Genomic DNA, 23,058 nt, shown 5'->3' with positions numbered 1-23,058 from the left:
GGATTGAACCCAGGAGTGCTTGCCCACTGAGCCACATCCCCAACCTTTTATTAAATAATTTATTTTGTGAGACAGGGTCTCACTAAGTTGTTTAGGGCTGCTAAGTTGTTGAGACTGGCTTTAAACTTGTAATCCTCCTGTCTCAGCCCCCCAAGTCACTGAGATTACAGGGGTGCACTACCACACCCAGCTTATACAGTATTTTTAATAATTTGATACATGAAACAGTTTTGTGGGATGGGATTTTCCACTTTGGCATCATATTGGTACTCAAAAAATTTTGGATTTTGAATTAAGTGTGCTCAACCTGTAATATTGAAAGCCTAATATGATTAGCTTGGAAGTTTCTAAGCACAATTGATCTGATTTTTGCTTTCTGCCTTGTATCTCAGAACTCTAGGAAAATGCCAAAAGTTAATGAAGAGATGATATTGAAAAAGTAATAATAATAGGCCAGCTAGCTATATTTTCATGTGGCATTGTTCATTGTTGTGGGTGTGTATGAGTGACTATGAGAGAGAGATCTTACCTAACAGTGTTTGTGGCCCTTTAAGAAATATCTAAAAAGCCATTTTATTGCCCTCACCTTGTCATGAGCCTGGAGCTGCTCCCCCAAGACCCAAGCTAACAGTTCTTCCCTTGTGTGCTGGCCCTGCGGTGACAGAAGCCATCTCAGTCTTCTGGCTGCGTCCCCACAGCAGCTGGAGGGGCAGTTTCCTCACTGAGCTCCAGTGGAAGAGCTTTGTCTGCCTGCACGTGTCCCTGCACTGCCTGACCCGACAGCTCTTTCTTTGTTGTTCTTGTAGTGAAGACTGAACCAGAGACTCCCGGGCCAAGCTGCCTCTCTCAGGAGGGTCAGACAGCAGTGAAAACGGAAGAAAGTTCTGAACTGGGAAACTATGTCATTAAGTAAATATTCTAATATTTTCTAAAGGAGTTCTGCAATGGGTATTTTTATGATGCTTTTTTAAAATCATGCCTGTGACAGTTGAGTATTTGTGCGCAGGGCTAAGCCCCTGCACAGCTGAAGATCCTTCGTTTATACAGTGATACACTTGATTTACAGTCTGCAAGCCTCAGGTAGGGTTACAGAACTGCCTTCATCAAGCTTGCCAGAGGTGCTTATCTGATAAATGGACAAAGTTTCTCAGGCTAATATCACTCCAGTGTGTTCAAATTTTGTACTGGCTCCACCCTGTTCTTACAGAGCTGCTTCTTGATGAGCTGTGCACACTTCGGTCTAAAAGTGCTGCTTGAGGCTTTCTTGTTTTTTTGTTTTGTTTTGGTACTGGGGATAGAAGCCAGGGGCACTCTACCATTGAGCTATATCCCCAGCCTTTTTCATTTTATTTTTAAGCTTTGTAAATTTTAAAATTTCTGAGGCTGGCCTCAAACTTGTGATCCTCTTGCTTCAGCCTCCAGAGTAGCTGAGATTACAGACGTGAGCCATTGTACCCAGGTTCTGAGGTTTTCTGATTTCGACATCAGGAACCTAACTCTGACCACCTACTTTGGAGTATCTCAAATTTCTAGGACAATCCATGCTTAGCCACTTTAACATGACAGATGGCGGCATCACCTTGTAACCCTGTGACCTGCATTTGTATGGTAGAATTTTTCTGATCACCTTGCAAAAAGATTATGTTACTATTTATTTTTAAAATATGTACATTTGTATAACTAAAATCTGTTTATTCTTGATAGTTTCTTTCTAAGCATAGAACACTCTTCCTTTATGAAGAAGGCTATCTATAGAAAGAAAAATATACCCACATCATGGTTTTAATTTTAAAAAGAGAAATTGTGTATGTAAAAGAGAAATTGTGTATATAATTATATGTGTGTGTGGTTAGAAACTGCTATGTGTATTTATCCAGTTATTTTCTTTTATCCTTCTCAGGATAGACCATTTGGAGACTATCCAGCAACTGTTAACAGCGGTAGTAAAGAAGATTCCATTAATTACTGCAAAAAGTAAGACATTTGTACTGAGTATATGAATGCATTTTTTTAAAGTTGTGAACTGCTTGGGATATTGAGTCCACTTAAGTCACTTGGTATTGTAAGTTAATACTGTATGGCAATTATTATCTTAAGAGGCTTTAGCTAGAAATGGCTGCTTTGCAGGATCTGAGAATTCACAGTGTCCTAGTCATCCAGCTAGTCTTTAACCATTTTCATTGTAGAATAAATTTATTACATTTTTAATGTAAATTATAAAATATTTAACTGTGCATTAGCTTTTTACTATTTATTAGAAAGGGGAAAAAAATAACATTTGCCTACAGCGTGCCAGACCCCAAGGCGCTCATGACATTTACTGTCTTAACCACCATCTCCTATGTGACAGGTGGTGGCATATTCCCTTCACAAATGAGGAAGCTGGGGTGAAGACATTAGGTAACTTGCTCAAGCACTTGGCTCTGGGTGTTGAGGCAGCATGCAGACCAGTTCTGTGTGACTTTAAGACTATTCATCCTTCCTCTAAACTCAATTCACTCACCTGGTAGAAACACACACAATTTTCAAGACCTCCAAAATGAAGTCTTTCCTGTGGTTCAGATTGAATAATTTCCATCTTAGCCCCCGTTATTCTGACAGAATCTACAGTCCTGGTTGAGGGCTAGATCTCTGATGGCTATGTAGATGTTTGCTGGGGTGAGATCGTCCTGAGCATCTCTGGGGGCAGGCACGCAGCCGAGTGTCCTCCAGCCACTTAATTTTGTATGATTTAAAATGATAGGCTGGTTCAGACCACCTTACAATTTTTTTCCTCCAACTGAATAGACAAAGAAATTACACTCCCCTGCCCTAGTTAAAGTTTGGGGACATTTGAGGGTTTATTCTGAGGTAGCTCAAAATAAATTTTCAGGGCTGGGGTTGTGGCTCAGGTAAAGTGCTCGCCTAGCATACGTGAGGCACTGGGTTTGAACTTCAGCACCACATAATGTGAAACAAAAACATTGTGTCCACCTGTAACTAAAAAAATCTTTTTTTAAATAAATAAATTTTCAGTGACAGTTTCTCAGTCCAGCAGAAGAAAATTCAAAATCTCTTTTAAAAAAAAAAATAGTTACAGATAAATAATATTAGGCAGTTAAAAAATCAGCTTTCTCAGCTTTCCCATTTTATGGGTAAGAGGCCCAGTGGTGCATACCTGGAATCCTAACTATTCAGGAGCCTGGGCAGGCGACCCCGAGTTTGAGACCAGGCAGAGCAATCTAGCAAGGCTCCCTCTCAAAAAATAAAAACAAAACTGAAACTGTGAAGAGCTATGGTTTGTTGCCAGAGTTGATAGCAAGGCCAGAGCTCCTAGGGGAGTGTGATTAGCACTTATTTTAATAGCTACATGGTGGTAGATTACTTGTCTGTATCAAGAAGTCAGTTTCCCAGGGCGGGAGTTACTTTGAGTACAAGGAGGCCTTCTCTCATCAGGAGGACCCTTCTGTTTTGTGCTACACTTCAGCTTTGCCCAATTAGGAATGTATGTCCCTTAAAAAGACCTGAAGAAACTCTGGGACATGCCTCCAGCAAATGAGGGTTGGTCTGAATCACAACAGCTTTATTCAGTTGTGGGGTGTGTACGTTCTAGGTGAAGATGCCAGCTGCTTCTCTGCCAAGTCTGTGGAGCAATATTATGGCTGGAACATTGGGAAAAGAAGAGCCGCTGAGGTAAGCTGTTGTCTGCCTCTTCATATGCAGCCATTGAAGGCCAGTTGTGCAAAACACCATGCCTTCTGACTGTCACGGAACAGTGGTAAAATTTGCAGCATATTTTGCTAAAATATTTGATGTTAAAATGTTTTCCTCAGTTAAAAATCTTATTCCTCAAAGACATATAGCTTGCCTTTGAAAGGCCTGCTTTCTTTTCCTGCCTTGGTATGGAAACATCTCTCACATTTCTCAAAAGTTTTTTATGAATATCAGAGTATAAAAATGAATTCAAATATTTTTTGAGTACTTAAAATGTGGCAGCTCCTGTGACAGAGACAGTGGGGCTATAAGTAAACAGAGACCTGTTTAGGAAGTGGTGGAGGAAGGTCAGTGCGGTTGGTTTGGGGATGGGACGTGGGGACTCTCAGGTTGAGATGGGTGAAAAGCTTTACATGCCAATCCTTGGAGTTTCTGTTTTATTTTATAAGCATTAGGGAACCAATGGAGGTTCTTTTCCCTTTTTTGCCCCCCAGACTGGAAAGTTATAGAGTCCATTTTTTTCCTTAGACAAAAATGATTCTAATATTAGAAGTTAGTACAGTGATTTTTAATTGCATGACTTATTTCAATACACAACTACTAAGTTGAAGGATTTAATTATGTTTCACTTTTTTTTTTTTTTTTTTTTTAAGTGGCAAAGAGCAATGACAATGCGAAAAGTCTTACAGGAGATACTGGAGAAGAATCCAAGATTTCACCACCTCACTCCCCTTAAAACCAAGCACATTGCTCACTGGTGCCGCTGCCATGGCTACACCCCTCCTGATCCCGAGAGCCTGAGAAATGATGGGGACTCCATTGAGGATGTGCTGACCCAGATTGATAGCGAACCAGGTGAGCCTCTCCCAAGTGTTCTGCCAGCCTCAGGGCTCTGCCACCCTCGGCCCTGGCCAACTTCAGTGCTTCATCCTTCATCTAAGGGATGGCAGCAGCCTTTGCCTGCCCCCTGTCATGCCCCCTGGACAAATGTTGCCTGCTAGCCAAGAGTGTTCAGCTGTGCCATCTGGTAGGCATGCTCTGTTGGGGAGTCCCCACCTCAGTATCATCTCTTCTTTGAAGATTCCTAATCCACCTCCTCCCTCCAAATAGAAATGATTTCTACTTCCTTTGGAACTGTAGGACCCCACCCTCAACCCCCATTGACAAGTCTTCCTGTTTCCTTGGGGCCTGTGGCTTATCTGTTACTTTATCTCCACACCTACCTAGGAATTACACCACCCAATAGGATGTGAATAATAATGTAGATGACAGAATAAAGAAACAACTGCTATAATATGGTGGGGGCGGCATAAAAGGTAACTGGTGAGGAGGAGCATTTTGAGTCTTACTTTCAAGTAGGGACTGAGGGAATGTGGAGCACAGAGGTGTGGCCCCTTTAAGACTTAGCATAAGTCTCATTTTCTCCAGGAAACTTTGTGAGAACCCTGTGCAAGTTGACCTTTCCTTTCTTTGATCTTCTGAAGCACTTGACACCATGAGGGGCTGTCTGACTCCGCCTCTAAACTCTTTGATGGGCAGACACTGCATTGATTGCCACAGTGTTTCACTGGTGCATTAGGGAAAGCACAGGTTTTTCCATGTGCTAGGCTTTCTGTTAGCATGACTTGCTGATTTGTCAGAATCCAGTCAATAAAACAGAAAAGGCCAGGAGCCAAATGCCCTGCCACCATCTTGCTGGGTTCCATAACCTTACCTTATACTCATCTGGACCTCACCTACTCATCTATGAAGTGAAAGAAGTGTCCTGGAACTGACTTCACTGTCTTTACACTCAGGCTTTTTTATAAAAGCTTATTAAAACCGGGGGCATGGTGCATACTAAATATCAGCAGTACTGCTCTCTGAGCAGAGAAGATGTGGGTAGTTTTTTATATTCTTCACTGTGCATTGCTGAATTTCCCAGATTTAAAAGGTGAAGAAAAGCTGGGCATGGTGGTGCATGCAGTAGCTTGGGAGGCTGAGGCAGGAGAATCACAAGTTCAAACCCAGCCTCAGCAACTTAGCAAAGCTCTCAGGAACTTAACAAGATCCTGTCTCAAAATAAAATATAAAACTGGTTGGAGATGTGGTTCAGTGGTTAAGCGCTTCTGAGTTCAATCCCTGGTACCACTCCTTCTGTACCACCTCCCCCAGCTAAAATAAATAAAAGATAAAGAAAAACAGTTCAATCCTTAATACTCAGGGATCTGGGGATGGCCTGTTTTGTTTTGTTTTGTTTTGTTTTTTTGGTGGTAGAAGTCAGAATTATGTACTTTCTGGTCTTAGATAGCAATTATATGGGTCCTGTCTTCTCATCCACCTCATGAAATACTAGTTCTCATCTTGATAGATTTGTGGAACTTTAGAACTGGATAGAAGGTCAGCTCCCTTGAGACTTATCTGCCTTCCTCAAACTGTTGGTCCATGTAGATTGAAAGCCCTTTTCTGTTGTCACCACAGCTGTCATAAGACTGATTACCTCTCATTTAGAGTGCCCGTCATCTTTCTCCTCTGCTGACAACCTCTGCCGGAAACTGGAGGACCTGCAGCAGTTTCAGAAGAGAGAACCAGAAAACGAGGAGGAGGTGGACATCCTCAACCTCCCAGAGCCATTAAAGATAAACATCAAAAAGGAGCAGGAAGAGAAACAAGAAGAAATGAAATTCTACCTGCCACCAACTCCAGGGTCTGAATTTGTTGGTGAAGTCACACAGAAGGTAGGGGCCTGTGGCCTCTGGTGTTGATAGATAACAGAGCAGGTATGAGATATGCAGGTTCAGCCTCATAAACTCAGACCCCAGACTTGCCTGGTGATGTCGATGTAAATGTGTGATCTACTTCTGCCTAGTAACTCAGGTATGCTTGATGCACTTCCCACTTCCTACCTCAGAGTTCTTGGGCAAGAAAATTACACATGAAAAGGTTGCTTGTTGAACGTGGACTTGAAGTAAAGATGGCTAGATGTAGACAGTTTATTACTTGTCTTCTCCTTTAGTCTCCTGCCTCAGGACAAGAACCTTTTCTTCATGAAGCATGTCATGATTTCAGTTATACTTCAGTGGGTAATCTTTAACTAACGTTTTTATGGCTCCCGAGTGCCTGCCTGTCGTATACACATGATGCATACTACCCTTGTGATACAGAAGAGAGCTGTTTATCCACCTGATGAAACAGCAGTTCTTAGCATCTGTCACCTGTCAGCTGCTCAGGACCCAAAGTAAAAGACAGTGTTTGTCTCCATTATAGGATAAGATGAAACATGGGACCAGGTAAAGATGTACAGATTCTAAGTACATCTTTACCTCTTGCAAACAGGGCCATTGAGTCGATTCTAGGGTTTCCACTCAGAATTCATGACAAATCCCAGCCATGTTCCCCCATGAAAGAGATTTAGAAGTGAAAACAGGATTAAGTTTTGTCTGAATGTTTGTGGAACCCTTCTTCCAGGCAGGCATCTCAGGGTGTTAGAAAAGTCTGCTTTTGGAAAGATGCTATTTTTAATGTAGAAATGGGAACAAATTATTTTCTTCTGCTTTTCCAGATTGGGATCACCCTGCAGCCTGTGGCATTGCACAAGAATGTGTATGCGTCCATCATAGAAGACATGATCTTAAAGGTGGGTGCTTGCTGGTGGCAGAGGGACCAAGAATTGCAGCTGTGGCCTGTAGAGCTGGGGTATAGCCATTACCCCACAGCCACCCAGGACACTTTTCTGTTCTGCAGGGTAGAACACTAACACCTCTTTGCAATTAAAGACAATATGTGTCATACCTTAGGGCCAAGCATTATATGTTGTTGTGGTGGTGGTTATTGCCTAATTTATTTTTTACTGCAGCCTATTTTTTCCCTTTTAGAAACAGAAAATTAAAAAAAAAAAAAAAAAAAAGAAACAGAAAATTAGGCTTTGGAAGGCAATCTTCCCTGGCCTTCACAGCAAATAGATGATAAACGTAAATCCAGATACAGATCTTGCTGGCACTGAGGGGCCACCAGGCAGGATGGTCTATTCCAGACTGGAGTGTTTTTTTGTTGTTGTTGTTGTTGTGGTGCTGGGGATTGAACTCAGGAACTTATGCATGCAAGGCAAGCACTCAACCAACTGAGCTATATCCCCAGCCATTGTTTTTATTCTTGTTGTGGTGCTGGGCCTCACACAAGCTAGGCAGGTACTCTGCCACTGAGCTACACCCCAGCTCTACAGATATTTTTGTGTCATTTCAGATACTTCTTAAGAAGTATTCTGGGGTGAAAGTTGGTCATGGTGACTCACACCTGTAATTCCAGGGTCTTGGAAGGCTGAAGCAGTAGGATTGCAAGTTCAAAGCCAACCTCAGCGACTTAGTAAGGCCTTAAGTAACTTAGTGAGACCCTGGCTCTAAATAAAATATAAAAAGGGGATGTGTCTCAGTGGTTAAGCACCCCTGGATTCACTCCCTGGTACCAAAAAGAAAGTATCCTGGGGTGAGAGTCAGTGCTCTTATTGTTTGGAAAATAGCAAAGACAGAGCCCTGGGGTTTTTTTCTGCATGGGACCATAGCAAAACAGCTACAACTGTCCCTGGACAAGAGGATGGAAAAGCCACAATTTCCATACCCACCCTGATCCTCTTCCCTGATGGATCTCCTCCAACAATAAATGCCTCAGTAGCAGCCCTCACTTATTTTCCTTAAAAATAATGTCTGATTAATGAAAACAATCCCAGTTGATAATTTTTCAGAATCATGAACTCTACATTTATGGTCTGTTACTCAGACTTTTAAGTTTTCCTTGAGGATTTTTTAATCTTTATTACAGTTGTTTCAAAAGTTGGGGTGAAGGGTGGGGTCAGATGCATCCCTTCTTGTCAGAAGGCAGGTGGCCATTTTGAGAATAACAGCATCTTCTGTTGCAGGCCACAGAACAGCTGGTGAATGATATCTTGAGACAGGCCCTGGCTGTTGGATACCAGACAGCATCGCACAACAGGTATCTCTGGTTGGTGATGTGAAGTATGTAAACATTTCCTAACCATTTCTTTGCCCACGAAGATGTTGCTTTAGTTAGCTTTTTTCACTGTGATTAATATACCTGACAAGAACAAGTTAGAGGAGGGAAAGTTTATTCAGGGCTCTGTTTCAGATCTCAGTTCGTAGGGTCAACCCTCTGCTCTAGGCCCAAGGTGAGGCAACCCATCATGGCAGAAGGAAAGCTGCTCAGTTCATGGTAGGGTCAGGAAGCAGAGAGGGAGACCGAGAGAGGGAAGGAGTGAAGGTGTGGAGGAAGAGGACACAGGAAAGATGCACCCTTCCAATGGCATGCCCCCAGTGACCCACCTCCAGCCATGCCCCACCCACCTACAGTTACCACCCAGTCAGTTCCTTCAAACTAGAATGGACTGATGAGGTCACAGCTCTTACATGTCTAATCATTTCACCTCTGAACATCCTTGCATGAACAAGGAGCTTTTGGGGGACACCTCATATCCAAACCATAATAATACTTAAGTCAGCCCTCTAGGAGATAGGGTTGTCAGTGCTTGGAACTTTCTTAGAGCCAGACAGACTAAAGGGTCTACTCTGTTGTTTTGAGAGAACCTCTTGGTTGTGCTCACTTGCCAGAGAGTCTATACCCTCCTGGCCATTACTCCACAGCCACCCAGGACACTTTTCTGTTCTGCAGGGTAGAACACTAACAGCTCTTCGCAATTAAAGACAATATGGGTCAGACCTTAGGGCCAAGCATTATATGTTGTTGTGGTGGTGGTTATTGCCTAATTTATTTTTTACTGCAGGCCTATTCTTCCCCTTTTAGGAAAACTAGGCTTTGGAAGGCAATCTTTTTTTTTTTTTTTTTTTTAAAGAGAGAGTGAGAGAGGAGAGAGAGAGAGAATTTTTTTAATATTTATTTATTTTTTTTAGTTCTTGGCGGACACAACATCTTTGTTGGTATGTGGTGCTGAGGATCGAACCCGGGCCGCACGCATGCCAGGCGAGCGCACTACCGCTTGAGCCACATCCCCAGCCCTGGAAGGCAATCTTCCCTGGCCTTCACAGCAAATAGATGATAAACATAAATCCAAACACAAATCTTGCTGGCTGTGTAGCCCCCAGTCTCATCTCTCTGCTCTGCTGACTATTTTTCTTTGGGTCACTGAATATAGCTTTTTTCCAAGATCATGAGGGAATGATAGATGAGCCACATCCTGCTTTCCTTTCTAAGGAAGTGAATATTATTTTATCCTGTTATACCAAAGGCTGTTGTGAATTCATAGTGTTGTAACAAAGGGCCTGAGGACATGAAGAGTCATAAATCAGAAGAATATTATATAAAACCCAGGATTATCATACATCAGAGAGTATAGACGTTTTAAGGGGGGAAAAAAGGGGAAATAGAGTTTCATTTATGCTCATTGTTTGATTGAAACCTGGGAGCGAAACATGTGCCTTCTGAGGCCCAGTTCACCTCCAGGGTCTGACACTGGAGATACAGAGACTTGAGTGTTTTGAGCAAGAACATGTAACCTCACACTTGGTTTGGCATGACTCCCTCTCCCGTCTTCCTGAGAGATGGGGAATGTGGCTCCGGATCGCTACAAGGCATTGACTCAGCCTTTCGTCTGCCAAGATTGAATGACAAGCATGTCATCCTCTTCTGCTCTTCATTTTACTCCTCTCTTTTCTCAGTCCTTAATAGGGTTTATTCCTAATCATTCAGCCAACTTGAAGCCCATTTACTTCCTATGATTGGGAGTTGTGATTTGAGGCCTGAGTAGGACAGTGGTTGGAGACAGGCCAGATTGTTCATCAGGGTGGAAAGGGGGTCAGAGAGAGAATGCGCCTGGCTCTCCCTAACCTCTGAGCTGTAGCTTGTCACTCATTATCCCCTTCCATAGGGCCTGTGCAGGGGTTGGTCCTAGGTAAGTTAATCAAGTAGATTATTATTAGATATGCTTGGGAGAATTACATGTAACACCCTTTGGATGTTTTTGACCAGGATTCCCAAAGAAATTACAGTGAGCAACATTCACCAGGCCATTTGCAGCATTCCTTTCCTGGACTTCCTCACCAACAAGCACATGGGCATCTCGAACGAGGATCAGTGAGCACAGTGACGCTGCCGCTAGCAGATCAGGACTTGAAGATGGAGCTGAAGTGCGCGACTGTGGCGACTCTCCTGTTCTGGAAAGGAGGTTGTTTTCTGTGTGCCTGAAATATCATGGCTACCAAACCATTGCCTCTGCCCGAACATGACACCAGAGCATTGGGTTCCAGGTGGAGCCCTTTTAGGACAGAAGTCTGTTCCCTGAATCTGGAGAGAAGCCAAGCTGGATGGGTGCTTTGTCACCTTGGGTTTCCTCACCCTCTCTACCAGCTCCAGGAGGCCTCTGAGAGCACCAGGCCCTCCCTTCCTTTTGTGTTCCTGGGGGCACCTTGGGCCTGATCCCCAGGAGAAGCGAAACAAGTCTGGCAGGCCCGAGGTTACCCCCTCTGTGAGCTGGGGTCATCCTGAGAAGGGATTGTGTTTCACTCTCAGTGAGTGGTTTTCTGTTCCTGCCTGGCCATGGTGTGAGGAGGGTCTGCCCTCGTAGACCAGATGAGTCAGCTATAGGAAGAAGTGGCACCTTACAGAAGCCACAGAGGCCTGGACTGTAGACTGGGCAGGATCCTTTACTGTGGTACACAGGAACATCACTGCAGCACAGTGTCAAGGAATGGATGGGTCCTAACGGGGTTCCAGAGAAGGTTTGACTGGGAATCTCTTAGTGTGTTACAGTAGACAACATCCACAACCCTGGGTCCCTGGCATGGGTGTACCAATTTGTCATATGTTTGCCAGGCAGATCTGGGTTCTACACAGGAGCTCAGATGTCAAGTGGCCAGGGAGAAGCTCCTGGACAGGCTCTGCTGGGATTGTTGTCCTAATGGTGAACCTATTGTCCTGTTCTTCTTGGTCAAGGAATTTTCCCCAAGAAGAGAAGGGTTCAAAAGAAATACCTGTGAGTGCCTTAAAGTTGGAGAAATAACTGCTCAGGCCCAGATACAGGGATGCCAGTGCTCAGAAGCAGAGAGAGTGACTTGTATCCATCAGGGAAGCCTCCTCAGTGGGAAGGAAGAGCAGACAGGAGAAGGAAGCGTGGCAGTGCCACTGCCAGGTATCCAGCCCACTGGAGGGATCCACTCCAGGGTTACTAACGCGGTCTGTGTGGAGGGCAAAGGAAAGAACTTAATTCTCAGCTAGAAACCTGCTCTTACTCTATTCAAAGAAAATCTGAAACCTCTGAGTCAAAGTAACGTATCCAAGCAATGTAATTCATATTTTCATGGGTCTCACAGATATTTGTGTCAGGAAAAGAAAGCAGGGTGGTAGCTGAATAAAATCTGCCTTTCTAAATTCAGCATCCGAGAGTTGCAAATGCAAAAGGAAATCCACTCAGCAGGGCAAAGGGCATGCCCTTAAAAATGTAGTTGAGTACATTAGGCCCAGATGTATTCAGCCAGTAGATTGCGAGTGAGACCTGAGGGTGTGTTCTCTTGCCGGTGGGAAGAGATCCGTTTATTACAGATATGAAAGCCTAAGGAAATTTCTTTTTGCAAAAGAAGTATTAAATGATTTAATAGTCTCGTGTGTTAAATGTATTTGTGTCATAATGTGTAACACCATTGTATAACAAAAATGCCTACAATAAATCTTTTAGTATTTATAATGGTTTTTCTGAGTTGGAAGTATTATACCAAGGCTGTTTCTTGGGGTAGGTCAGAAAGCACTGAAATGAGGAGAGGTATAGCCTTTTATTTGTGTATTTAAAATGAATTCCTCTACTTCTTTCCAAGAAGAATTTGCAACCATGCAAGATAAAGGATTACACTTACATAATAGTCTTAAAAAAAAATTGGAAGGTACATGTTTGACCATGGACATAATTGTTTCTGATGGCTCAGAGGAAGAGGACTGTATGGGTGAGCTCCAGAGTTTCCTGAAAGCCCAGGTTGAGAGGCAGGCAGCTCCCGTTGTCCAGCACAGGAACATACCAGTTTATCTGGCAAAGTAAAATTGGTATGTGCTGGGGTCTACTCCTTTTTTACTCCTTTTGCAGCCCTACCGTCTGCTATCATGAGCTAAAACAGAAATGCTAGAGCTAAAAAACTGAGAGCTTAGGTCTCTGAAGGTGGTAATTTCTGCAGGAGACATTGTGACACAGTGCAGAGAGGTCACTTGCTGGTGGTGGACTTTGTGTAGGGTCAAAGTCAAGAAAGTTGACTAGGCCATACATGGTGGCTCACGCCTAATCCCAATAGCTTGGGAGGCTGAGGCAGGAGGATCAAGAATTCAAAGCCAGCCTCAGCAATGGCGAAGCAACTCAGTGAGACGCTGTCTCTAAATAAAATACAAAATATGGCTGGGGATGTGATTCAGTGGTAGAATGCCCCTGAGTTCAATTCCCAGAACCCAAAAAAAAAAAGTTGAGTAGACTGGTGGAGTAAGGATGGGGCACGCTCAGGCCCAAATGTTAATTGTCTCAGGGTTTGGGACGGGAGCTGCAGAGCACAGATCCATGTCATAGGCAGTGCTTAACTGGGGACTCCCTGCTACTGACTGAAGGAACCCACTGTGAGTGAGGCCAACAGTCAGCTTTAGGGGAAGTTCCTCCATTTGCCTGATTGCTTTTATTTTGTTTGTTTTGGTACTAGGAATTGAACCCAGGGCCTCACACATAGTAGGCAAGTACTCTACCACTGAGCTACAACCCCAGCTCATCTGCCTGGGGTGGGTTGCAGGGCATCCCCTGGTAGGGTCTAGCATTTCTCAAAAGCAGTGTTAGGGTTTCACCGAAGGTCCTGGAGTTCTGTTCCCTGAAGTACAGAGAGGTGGGGCACTGATCTCACAATTTCAAGACTCCTGGACATGTGGAAGGACCTTGTAGTGCACTCTATAGCTGATGGAGGCTCCTCCCACAGTGGTCTCTTGGTAATGGAATAATTAATGCTGAACACTCTTTGAGTTGCTAAAATTAGCTGAACAGACTGAATTGCATTTATTTTTAAAAACTTTCTGTACAGAATACAAAAATGGTTAATTATATTTTAGCAAGTATAATAAAGTGTAAAATGTTCCCCATGACTCCCCTCTTAGAGATGATAACCTGTTACTAGTATAATGCATTCTCCCTGTCCCCGGGCACTGTCCGTGTGCGTAGATAGATACGGGTTGGAAGCACAGAGCTGAGACTTGTCTCAGCCAATTCTTGGGTCATGCACTTGGTATGTGAGGATTTACTCAGACCTAGAGTGAGTGGGAGGGACTTCCTTCAGGCACCTGGGAAGTCTCCTGGGGAAGGCTGTGAAGATGAGATGTGTGTGGCATTGCGTGGGGTAGTGCATCGCAGGAAGGTTCTTGGCATGCAGTTGGCCTGGCAGAGTTCAAGCTCCTCTGGTGCTGGAAGGCCTGCTTTTTCCCAGCCAAGGTGCAACAGAGCTGATGTGTCCCTTATGGTCAAAGAATCTTGGACCTCCCAGGCTGGCTCTGGGATGGAATGAGCACTGCCAGGTGCACAGTGTGACCTCAGGCAGGGTGCAGCATGGGGCACAGGGTGTTAATGGCTACAGGCAGGAATAGAGGTTCCCAGGGAAGGGGGGCTTAGGTTGGAAAGAATTATTCCAGCAGCTGTGCTTGGTGTTACCATATGGAGCTCACCCCACCCCCCACCCCCTGTGCACAAACATGAGGGCTCTTGGCCAGCCAGCGCAGGGGAAGTGGTGGCAGCTAACTGTCCACATGAAGAAATGGAAGCACCCTCCAGTCCCAGCTGGTCATGAAGAAACAGGGTTTGAGCCTGAGACTAGCATCATGGGTCCATGTCCCTGGATTCCAGAATGGCAATGGGAAGGACTGAAGTATAGCAGGGAGGCTAGTGGGTTCTGTGTGCCACCAACACCAGTGTCACTTGAAGAGCTCAGCATTTATAAGCCTCCAAGGGACACTAGAAGGAGCCACATTAAAGTCATTACTTAGAGATGGGACAATATATGTGAAGAGAGATTCATGTTTATAATTTTAAAAAATAAGAAATTGAAAGCGTGCATTTTTGCATTTTAGTAAAGTCAGATTGTACAGTTAAGCTGCTCGGCCCCCACAGAATGCCCAGCAGGCAGTCTCCTCTGCCCAGAAACATCGAACATGCAAACCAGTGAAGTCTAAAGCAGTAGAACCCTTTGTGTAAGCATATGGTTTGTTCTCCCTTTAAAATGACTGTCATCAGAGCATTGCCTTAGCTGGAGTGAGGGAGGTCTCTGCCTGCCAGAGCTAGCACCTCTGAGGGGACACTGGCAGGCAGCCTGAGCTGGAAATGGCCCCTCTGAGCCTGCTGTGATCTGAAACCAGTGCCACCGCCTGGGGCCTTAACATTCAGCAGACCAGAGCCACTGCTGAAGAGGAAGAAGAGCCACAGGAAATGCTCAAATTTCCTTACCAAAACTGTCCCAAGCTTGTGCCTCTATTTTTCAAGAAGGGATACAAGACCCCTTCAAGTGTTTGAAAGGCTGCTGTGCAAAGAAGAGACCCTGCTTGTTCCACGCAGCCACACTGGCTAGAATTTCTGGAGACAGGAGAGCCTTTCAAAGATGGGAGCAGCTTTCCCTGCAACAGTGATGAGCCTCCTGTCACTAAGTGTGCAGAGTAGGCCTGAGGGCAGGGGCCCCTGTAGAGATGATGTTCTAAGGTTCTTAATGATGTGAGGCAAATGCCACCAATTCCTGCTCAGTGTGTGCAGCTGTTCGGTTTAGTCATCCCTGTGTTAGGGGAAATTGAAACACAATAGGGGGCTATGCCTGTAGAAAACTACCGCATGGTCATTGTTAGTCTTTAAATATTTCACTCACCCCAAGATGTTTTGTTGAAGCATGAAGGCCACCTTGGCTACAAAGAAATTATGTTTTTGACATCAAAACCCTGTGATTGGTACTATTTTCTTTTGGAAATCTCTTTTAGCTATTCAGCATCTCGTGAATCACATGCAGGTGGGAACCTGAGTTCTGAAACATGGGCCATCACAGAAAGACCCAAGGATATCACCTGGGATTACTATAGGTTATAAAATTAATAAAATTCTCATGCATCCTGGGAAAACCACCCAAAGTGGACATCACCGGCTCTGCCAAGGAGCTGCTGCGTCCATATTCCTCAGCCCCATGGACAGCTGGGTTCACAACTGAATTGGTTCTCAGGTTCCTCAAATTTAAAAACTGAAGAGTGGCCAAATGGTAATTAAAAACAGATGTGAAGCCTCCCACACACTTTGTGGGAGGATGAGAAGTTGGTGATGCTGCGTCCATCTGCACCTGTGCTCCACACCAGGCCCGCATCCTGGGCAGTCACACTCCTCTTGAAAGCAGAGGACAGAGCCAGGCTCCTTTCTCAGCAATATTCCAGCAGCCATCGTTCCATGCTGACGCAGTCACACGTTGAGAATTCGGGGAGCTGACGCCTGAAAAATAGCTGAGGGGTTAGGAGTGAACTTCTTCCTCACTTCAGGGACCTGAAAAATGAAATGTGGCCACATCAGTGGGCGTTTTTCTCAACTCCCTCCCACCCCTGGCTCCAGGAAAAGAATTCCTTGCATTGTCCAGAAGTTGGAACTACTACCTGAAGGTCAGAAGGGGACTGCTGCCAACTGTGAGCAGTGTCACTGCAGTAGCAGGTTAGACACAGCCTGTGAACCTTCCTTTCTGCTCCCTGAAGCCTCTTTTGGGTGGGATCAGGAAACAATCCTCGCGTCCCTTCCATTTTCTCTTGCATTTTATATGGAGGCCCACATATTGGGTTGCTGGAGATGGAACCCAACACTTTACTCAGGCTAGGCAGGTGCTCCACACTGAGCAGTCCCCCAGGCCAATGCCACATATTTGGAAGGAATGTCACTGGTACTTAGTAGTTGAGGTTAAGGTTGGGATTTAGGAGGCAGAGAGACCCCAGCTCACCAGAGAAGCCAGCACTGGAGGGGTACCTATCTGGCTAACGACAGTTACCTTAGTTTTCTATTAGGAACAATTTCCTGGGCACTGCTCTCCCTGATCATAACATTCAAATCCACTAAAATCTCTTCTAATCCCCACACAGGAAGGAAGGCTTCTGTGGCCAGGGCCCCCGTAGCACCTGACCTGGAAGCTGGCCCCAGTGCCGCCGTCCCATCCGGAGGTGTGGGTTGTGATAACTCTGGCTGGTTTTGCTTTTGGGGGTCTTGAGGGTTTCACTCCAGTCCAAGCCTGAAATTCCTGTCTGGAACAGAGCATAGAATCAGCCTTACACAGGCTCTGCCACTGGGCCACTCCCCTGTGCTGCTTGGAATGTCAGGGCCTGTCCACTGTTGGGATCCTGCTTTAGCCCCAGGTGGTCCTTTATCCCCCTTAGGCGGGCAGAACTAGCAGAGAAGGTAGGTACCCAAGACAGGCACCCACTCTGCCCTTCACCTCTGGGTGCTCCACTGGGAAACCTGGGCTCACCCTGTTCCCTAAAAGTAGCAGCAGAAACTTATGCAGGTGAGCGACAGGCTCAGGGTAGAGCTCCTTCAGCAGCTGGTGTGCACTGGGCCTTCAGCACTCTCTGTGTTTAGCCTCCAAGGCCCCTGAAATCCTCCTGCGGCTGCCCCTCCAACAGGCAGGCTTCTTAGAGGGGTCTCACAGGCTGAGAGCCAGTGAAGGCCAGTCACCTCCTGCTCAGGTCAGTGGTGGCCTCTTATGTCCACAGGAAGTACCAGCCTGGACAATGCTCAACACAATGAAGGTCCTCCATATCTGGTTATGATTGAGAAAGAAAAGTAACACTCAGTATCCTGTGTACATAAGCTGTCTTTTCAGCTTATGCAAAGAATGATTCTGAATGACCACCTTAAACTAGATGGTCTGGCATTTGCACGGCTCTGAGCATTGAGGAGCCAATCCATGAGCCAGTGTGAGGCTGCAGGGAGGGCAGGGGTGGTCTCTGTGGACAAAACCAGCTCCTTGGAGGGAAATGACAGTGCTGGCACAGCCCAGCTTCGTGTCCTGGGAGTGGGACTTCATCCTATCCCTCTGAGCAAAGGAGACCTTTTAATTGTGTCCATGTCCCTGCTAGATGGTGAGCTCAGGAAGGCCGAGGTCCCTTGTGTCTGTTGGGAGCACCTGGTCCAAGGACGTTCTGTAAGAAGAGTCCAGCTGGCCAGCACCAACCCCCTCGTGTGCCTGGGGCCGCTCTTGCTCCACCCGTAGTCCTGGCTGGGCTTCAGGCCCTGAGTCAACAAAGGCGCCTTTTCTCCTGGGCAGTGGCACAGCTGGGGCTCCCAGGGCAGGCAGGCTGGGCAGGGAGAGCAGTGTCTGTCGGTGGTCTGCACTCAGGGAGCCTTGGTGTGTCAGGAGGTAAGCTGAGCCAGGGCCTGTCAGTAATCTTTGCTTCTGAAGCTGCCAGGTTCTAAAGCCCAGCTGTCCAAACCATCTGCTGCCCTGTTTCTCCTAGGGAAGCAGGTCCTCCCCTGGGCGTGTCCTTCTGTTCCCAACTGCCTCTTATGCTGAGCCTTGGGTCTGGCAAACTGAGTCCATTGCCCTGGGATGGCTATAGGGGTCTCAGAGAAGGAAGGGCTCAGAGGAGGAGCCCAGGCAGAGAGGGTGACAGAGAGGATAGAGAAACATTAGAGGGAATTAGGGGGACTGCCCAAGAGAAGAGGAAGACAAATGGATGGCTCTGACCAAGAAGATTAGTGAAAACTATGAGCCTGGCTGTGCCTACTATGTACCAGGCCTGACAGTGTTTCTGGCGTGTTCCTGCATCAGCTACCTCTTGCAGGTCTCAGCTAGACCCTGGATCAAAGGCACTGAACAACCCAGAGAATTTTGAGGAAGAGGCTCTGAAAGGAGCTGGTTGGGTAAAGAGTCCCAGAATGGCTGGGGATCAGACCTCCTTGTTTGCCCACGTGACCAGGCAAACAAAGCAGGTCAGTCCTCACATGGAAATCAGCAGCCAGGCAAGTCAAGAGGTGGATACCAGCTCAACACTTCTGGGTTAGGAGTGACCACACATCTGCTGTGATACCTGTGGAATCACTGGATTTGTTCATTTTCTTTGTTTTCTAAATTTCTTTAGCAGTTTGCTTTTAGATGAGGTGCATCTTGCAAGATGGAAGGCAGGATGCAGTTGCTGGAGCCAGGTTCTAGAGCTGGAAGGTGGAACATTTCAGAGACCAGCTGGTGTGGTGCTGGGGGAGCCAAATTCAGTGGGGAGCAGGGGTGTGGGTCTGCTCTCACTGTTCCCACTTTCCATATGAGGGTCCAAGAGGCCTAGTTTATACAGCAGAAAATGGGAGTGCCACTGAGTCCCTGATCCCATTGTCAGTTCTTTTCACTGCTGGCTTTGGGACACTGATTCAGAGGCGGTGGCCTAGACAAGTAATAATAACCTCTGGGGGGTCACAAATTTGGTCTGAGGCAAGATAGACTGGTGTATTCTCTTTTCTGCCCTTCAGAGCTGTGTGACTATGCACCAGTCCTTCATCTGTGGAATGGGGACAGTGATAACTAAGGGCTTGGGGAGCTAATCCACAGAGAGTACAGAACTGTGGATTAGGGGGAGGAACTGCTTCAAACAGACTTTGCTTGAACATCTCCAGTAAGGAACAGCTTACTGTAAGACAGTTCTGCTTATTGGAAAGGAACTCCTCCCCTGCGCTGGAACCCTCTCCCTGGCAGGCCCCACTCCTTGTTCTTGTTTCTAGAGCCTCAACCACTCCAAGGTGCTGCACCCTAGGGCCTCTCACCATTCTGGCCCTGCCAGCTAGCTCACCTCCCCATTGGCCAGTAGTCAGACCTGTGCAAGACCCAGCTATGGTCATGGTGTCTGACTTGCCATCAGCAGGGGTACCTGAGTTTCAACAGTTCAGCTTGAGCATGTGTCAGTGAGCACAAAACCCACCCTGCAACCACAGCCCCCATCAGATCCCTTGAACAGTGCACACCTATGAAGGAACCTGTTCTTAGACACGTTTAAGGTCTTGGGTTATCATTGCACGCAGGCTTCTGGGTATCCTGTCCCATGGCAATGCCATAATTAGCCAATCCCCCATATTAGGACTAAGGGGGCTGTTACTACTGGCAAAACGTTTCCATGTATTTTATACTCCCACCTCATCATCAGGAAACCTGAAGAGAAAATTCCTAAAGTATTGAAATAGCTGCACCATCAGAATAGTAGTGTTTCCAGTAACCTCATAACCAGAGATACCCTAAATATTTAATAAGGGAGTAGGCAGATAATATTGGGATATATAGATGTAGAACCCATAGGATAATGCACTGCACATTTATTAAAATTCCTGTTGTAGAAGAACATCTAGTAACATGAGCAGACTTACAAAGTAGGTGGGAAAATGTGTACAGTACAAATGGAACCATGAAGGAATGTGTCAGCTTCTATGCACTGAAATGCACATTAAGAATTAGAACCTCGGTTTGGGAAGGGGCTAATGGATTTTTTTTCCCCTTTAGTAATTTCTGTCATTTCCAATTTTTCTTCTGTGAGCGAGTGTGAATTATTTTTGTAGTAAGAATGAAGTCCTAAGTTGTCCAGGGCAGGGAGACAGTAAGGACCTGTAGACTTGACCTCAGCGAAAGGGCAGTTTGGATGTTAAGGGACTCTGACCGCCCAATGCTCCCACAGAGGGCCCAGAGCAGAGGGAGCCAGACCAGTTGGCCTGTGCACACCCCCCGCTGTGGCGAGGCCCACCCGGTTGAAGTTAAAGGAAGCAGATTTCAACTCGGTGGAAGGCTGGCCTTTCTGACCTGGCTGCTGGGGGCAGGGAGCCGGCTGTAAGGGGGTGAGATTCTGGTCCATGGAAGTGATCATTCATTTTGGGTCTGGGCAGGGAAGGGAGCAGCAAAGGTGGCATCTGCAGTGCCAGGGAACCAAGACGGTGACCTCTAGCCACCAGCTGCTGTCGAGGTCTTGTGGAATCCAGGAGCCTCCTCTCATCCCACCCACCCCCATCCTCCTGGCTCCGGGTGTTTCCTTCCACCACGGGGTGTGAATTTGGAGGTGTCCCTACCCCAGCCCAATACCTGTACGACGTGGTCGCTGCTGCACCCGTGTCCGGATCGCCAATGGGCAGCACGTAGACCCCCCTGGCGCCAGGCGCCGAGGACTTGCTCCTGCGGCCGCCCGCCCCCGGACCGCGTCCCTGCGCCGCATCTCTGGTTCCCGCAGGCGCGGTCCACACACCGAAGTCGCGCTGGTACTGAGTGAGTGGCACGTCCCGGCCAGAATCCCGGCCGCCGGCGGGGGTTGGGATCCTCCGCGAGGCTGTGCCTGCCAGGCCCGGGTCCTCGCTCTCGAGGTCCGAGTAGCCGTGCAGGGTCAGCGGCACCGCCACGTCGGAGCGGTCCAGCTGGTTCCAACGCCGCGCCAAGCAGCACAGGCGGCTGATGCAGGGCCACGCCATGCCCGCCCAACCCCAACCCCAACCCCAACCCCAACCCCGGACCCGGACCCGGTCCCGGTCCAGGCGCTCCGCTCCTGGAGCTCCCAGCCGCGCCGCCCCCTCCCGGCGTCCCCGCCCCCGCAGCCCTCCCCAAGCTACCGCAGCGCCGCCCCCCGGCCTGGGGGTGGGTGTCCGGGGAGTGAGAGGGCTCCGCGACAGCCCGGCGTGGCCTCCACCAGAGTGCGCTGGGTTGGATTGGGGCGCCGGCTAGGAGAGAGTGGTGACCAGAGAAAGACTGTACAGTCGCCAGGGGGCACCTGAAACCGCTTGCGGTCATTTACTTGTGTCCAACTTAATATCTCAAAATTGAATCCCAAGTTCCCCAAATATTTTATAAATCCGATGAGCCGAGGTCGAGGGCCGGGATGGCTACCTCGCAGGTCAGCTGGGCAGTTAAATTGGCCAGGAGGGTCTCTACTCGGTCTTGTGGACCCGGGTAGCTAGCTAAGGCACTCCCAGTACTTGTACAAGGCTGCACCACAGGGTCTAAATGGGCAGCGGAAGGGGCAGCAGTGAGGTCATGGTGAGGAACACTTGGGGGCGTGCTTCCCAGAAAGCACGTGTTCGAATCAGGCAGAGTCCCCAGCTTCTTTGCTTTTACTATGCTCATTCGCGACAGGGATACAAAACTTTGGCCAGTTATGCTATATAGTTCCTTTCCCTACTGTGCATGCAAATTGTTTGAACATATAGCTAAATTGGGATAATTCTGCAGGGTAAAGGTCAATTTAAGGTAGGACAGTGTATCAGAACAACTCCTTGGACACATTCAAAGGCTGAGTATTTGATACATGCCTTCAGTATTCATTGCAGACCAAACACTGTCAAAACAGCATTGATTAGCTGGAGCTCCTTCTCCAGACTGTACTCGGAAGGTGTCCAGTCTGCACCTCCGAGATGACTGCAGTGCTGCACTGGCCAGAGTCTCATTGCCTCAAACACTGCCTTAGTTGGAAGTCACAGCACCATGACATTACATTGGCCAACTGAGCAGGCCAGGCTGTGGCCCAGTAGACAACAGGAGCAGAGCCGTGGGTACTGAGTTTACATTCACTACATCAGAATTATCTAGAGGGCCAGGAGCTCAGCAGACCTGACACAAACAACTGAAGCCGCAGAAGCTCCCATAGCAGTGTGAGCAGAGAGAGGCAGGATGGCCAGGGTGCATTTGGAGGAACCCCACACTTTAGAGGCAGGCCCATGGCCCAGGCACAGGGAGAGTATGGCCAAGGAGGTGTGGTCAAGGGTCAGCAAAGCCTTGATGAGGGGAAGCTAAATCCCTTAGTGGCCAGGAGGAGAGCTTGTGCAGGCTTCTGGGGGCTGGGCCTCCCATGGCCACTCATTCACAGGGAACAAGGTCCTCCATTGTTCAAAGGCTCCTCAGCTGAAGGACTTTATAAGACAGGTAAGTGCTCCAGAGACTTCTCAACACTACTTCTCTGACACAGCAGGGACAGGAGAGAGGTCTTCACTGCCTCTTTTCCTGATCTGCCTTCAAATAGACGATGAAAATTTTGTGTGAGCTCAGCCTCTCATCCCAACTACAGAAAATATCTTGTCTCATTTGTCATAGGGTTATTAGCAGATTCAGAAATGGCAGAGCAGTGCAGTCACCCTACCCTCCACCAGTCATTTCCTTACTGGCAAAATGAGGGCTGGGTTAAGACAATTCTAGAAGGGATGCTAGTTTACAATCCTCTGCCTACTGAAAATAACTGGGTACTTCACAGTGGAGCCAACCACGCTGGTGGAAGAGTTAAGAATTACCAAGTACTGGACAGTATTTATTGCCAGGCATGTGCTGTCATGCAGTTCTCAGCCACCTGGTGAGGTGGGTGGGACCCCCACTGCTCTCAGAGCTCACTGCTTAGAAAGCCCAGCGGTGCACAAAC

General features: G+C 47.1%; 2 protein-coding genes across 2 annotated transcripts in view; one reads left to right on the top strand and one right to left on the bottom strand.

Annotated features, from left to right (window-relative positions):
- Yeats2 (YEATS domain containing 2) overlaps positions 1-12,342 on the top strand; it is an 88,723-nt gene extending 76,381 nt beyond the window's left edge. Inside the window, exons 24-31 of the mRNA XM_077795374.1 lie at positions 807-909; positions 1,901-1,974; positions 3,593-3,672; positions 4,347-4,548; positions 6,184-6,410; positions 7,235-7,309; positions 8,585-8,658; positions 10,666-12,342. Coding sequence (XP_077651500.1) covers positions 807-909; positions 1,901-1,974; positions 3,593-3,672; positions 4,347-4,548; positions 6,184-6,410; positions 7,235-7,309; positions 8,585-8,658; positions 10,666-10,774 — 944 coding nt within the window. The 3' untranslated portion in view covers positions 10,775-12,342. The remainder of the gene's footprint in view (positions 1-806; positions 910-1,900; positions 1,975-3,592; positions 3,673-4,346; positions 4,549-6,183; positions 6,411-7,234; positions 7,310-8,584; positions 8,659-10,665) is intronic.
- Positions 12,343-15,776: 3,434 nt separating this feature from the next.
- Positions 15,777-21,127, bottom strand: Map6d1 (MAP6 domain containing 1). Its single transcript, XM_026389399.2, has 3 exons — positions 20,748-21,127; positions 16,827-16,944; positions 15,777-16,204 (listed from the first exon to the last, which is right to left on the bottom strand). Exons 1-3 carry the CDS (start codon positions 21,125-21,127, stop codon positions 16,124-16,126), a joined length of 579 nt encoding a protein of 192 aa, XP_026245184.1. The 3' UTR covers positions 15,777-16,123.
- Between the last annotated feature and the right edge of the window lie 1,931 nt (positions 21,128-23,058).

This window comes from Urocitellus parryii, chromosome 2, assembly GCF_045843805.1.
Source record: "Urocitellus parryii isolate mUroPar1 chromosome 2, mUroPar1.hap1, whole genome shotgun sequence".
NCBI lineage: Eukaryota > Metazoa > Chordata > Mammalia > Rodentia > Sciuridae > Urocitellus > Urocitellus parryii.
Note: the sequence above shows the minus strand (reverse complement) of the source record. Positions and strands in the feature narration are given on the sequence as shown.

Coding starts and splice junctions, on each gene's coding strand:
- Map6d1 (XM_026389399.2), bottom strand. CDS start 21,127: ATGGCGTGGCCCTGCATCAGCCGCCTGTGCTGCTTGGCGCGGCGTTGG. Junction 16,945..20,747: donor GCAGCGACCACGTCGTACAG/GTATTGGGCTGG, acceptor GCTCTGTTCCAG/ACAGGAATTTCAGGCTTGGA. Junction 16,205..16,826: donor GCACTGGGGCCAGCTTCCAG/GTCAGGTGCTAC, acceptor TTCATTTTTCAG/GTCCCTGAAGTGAGGAAGAA.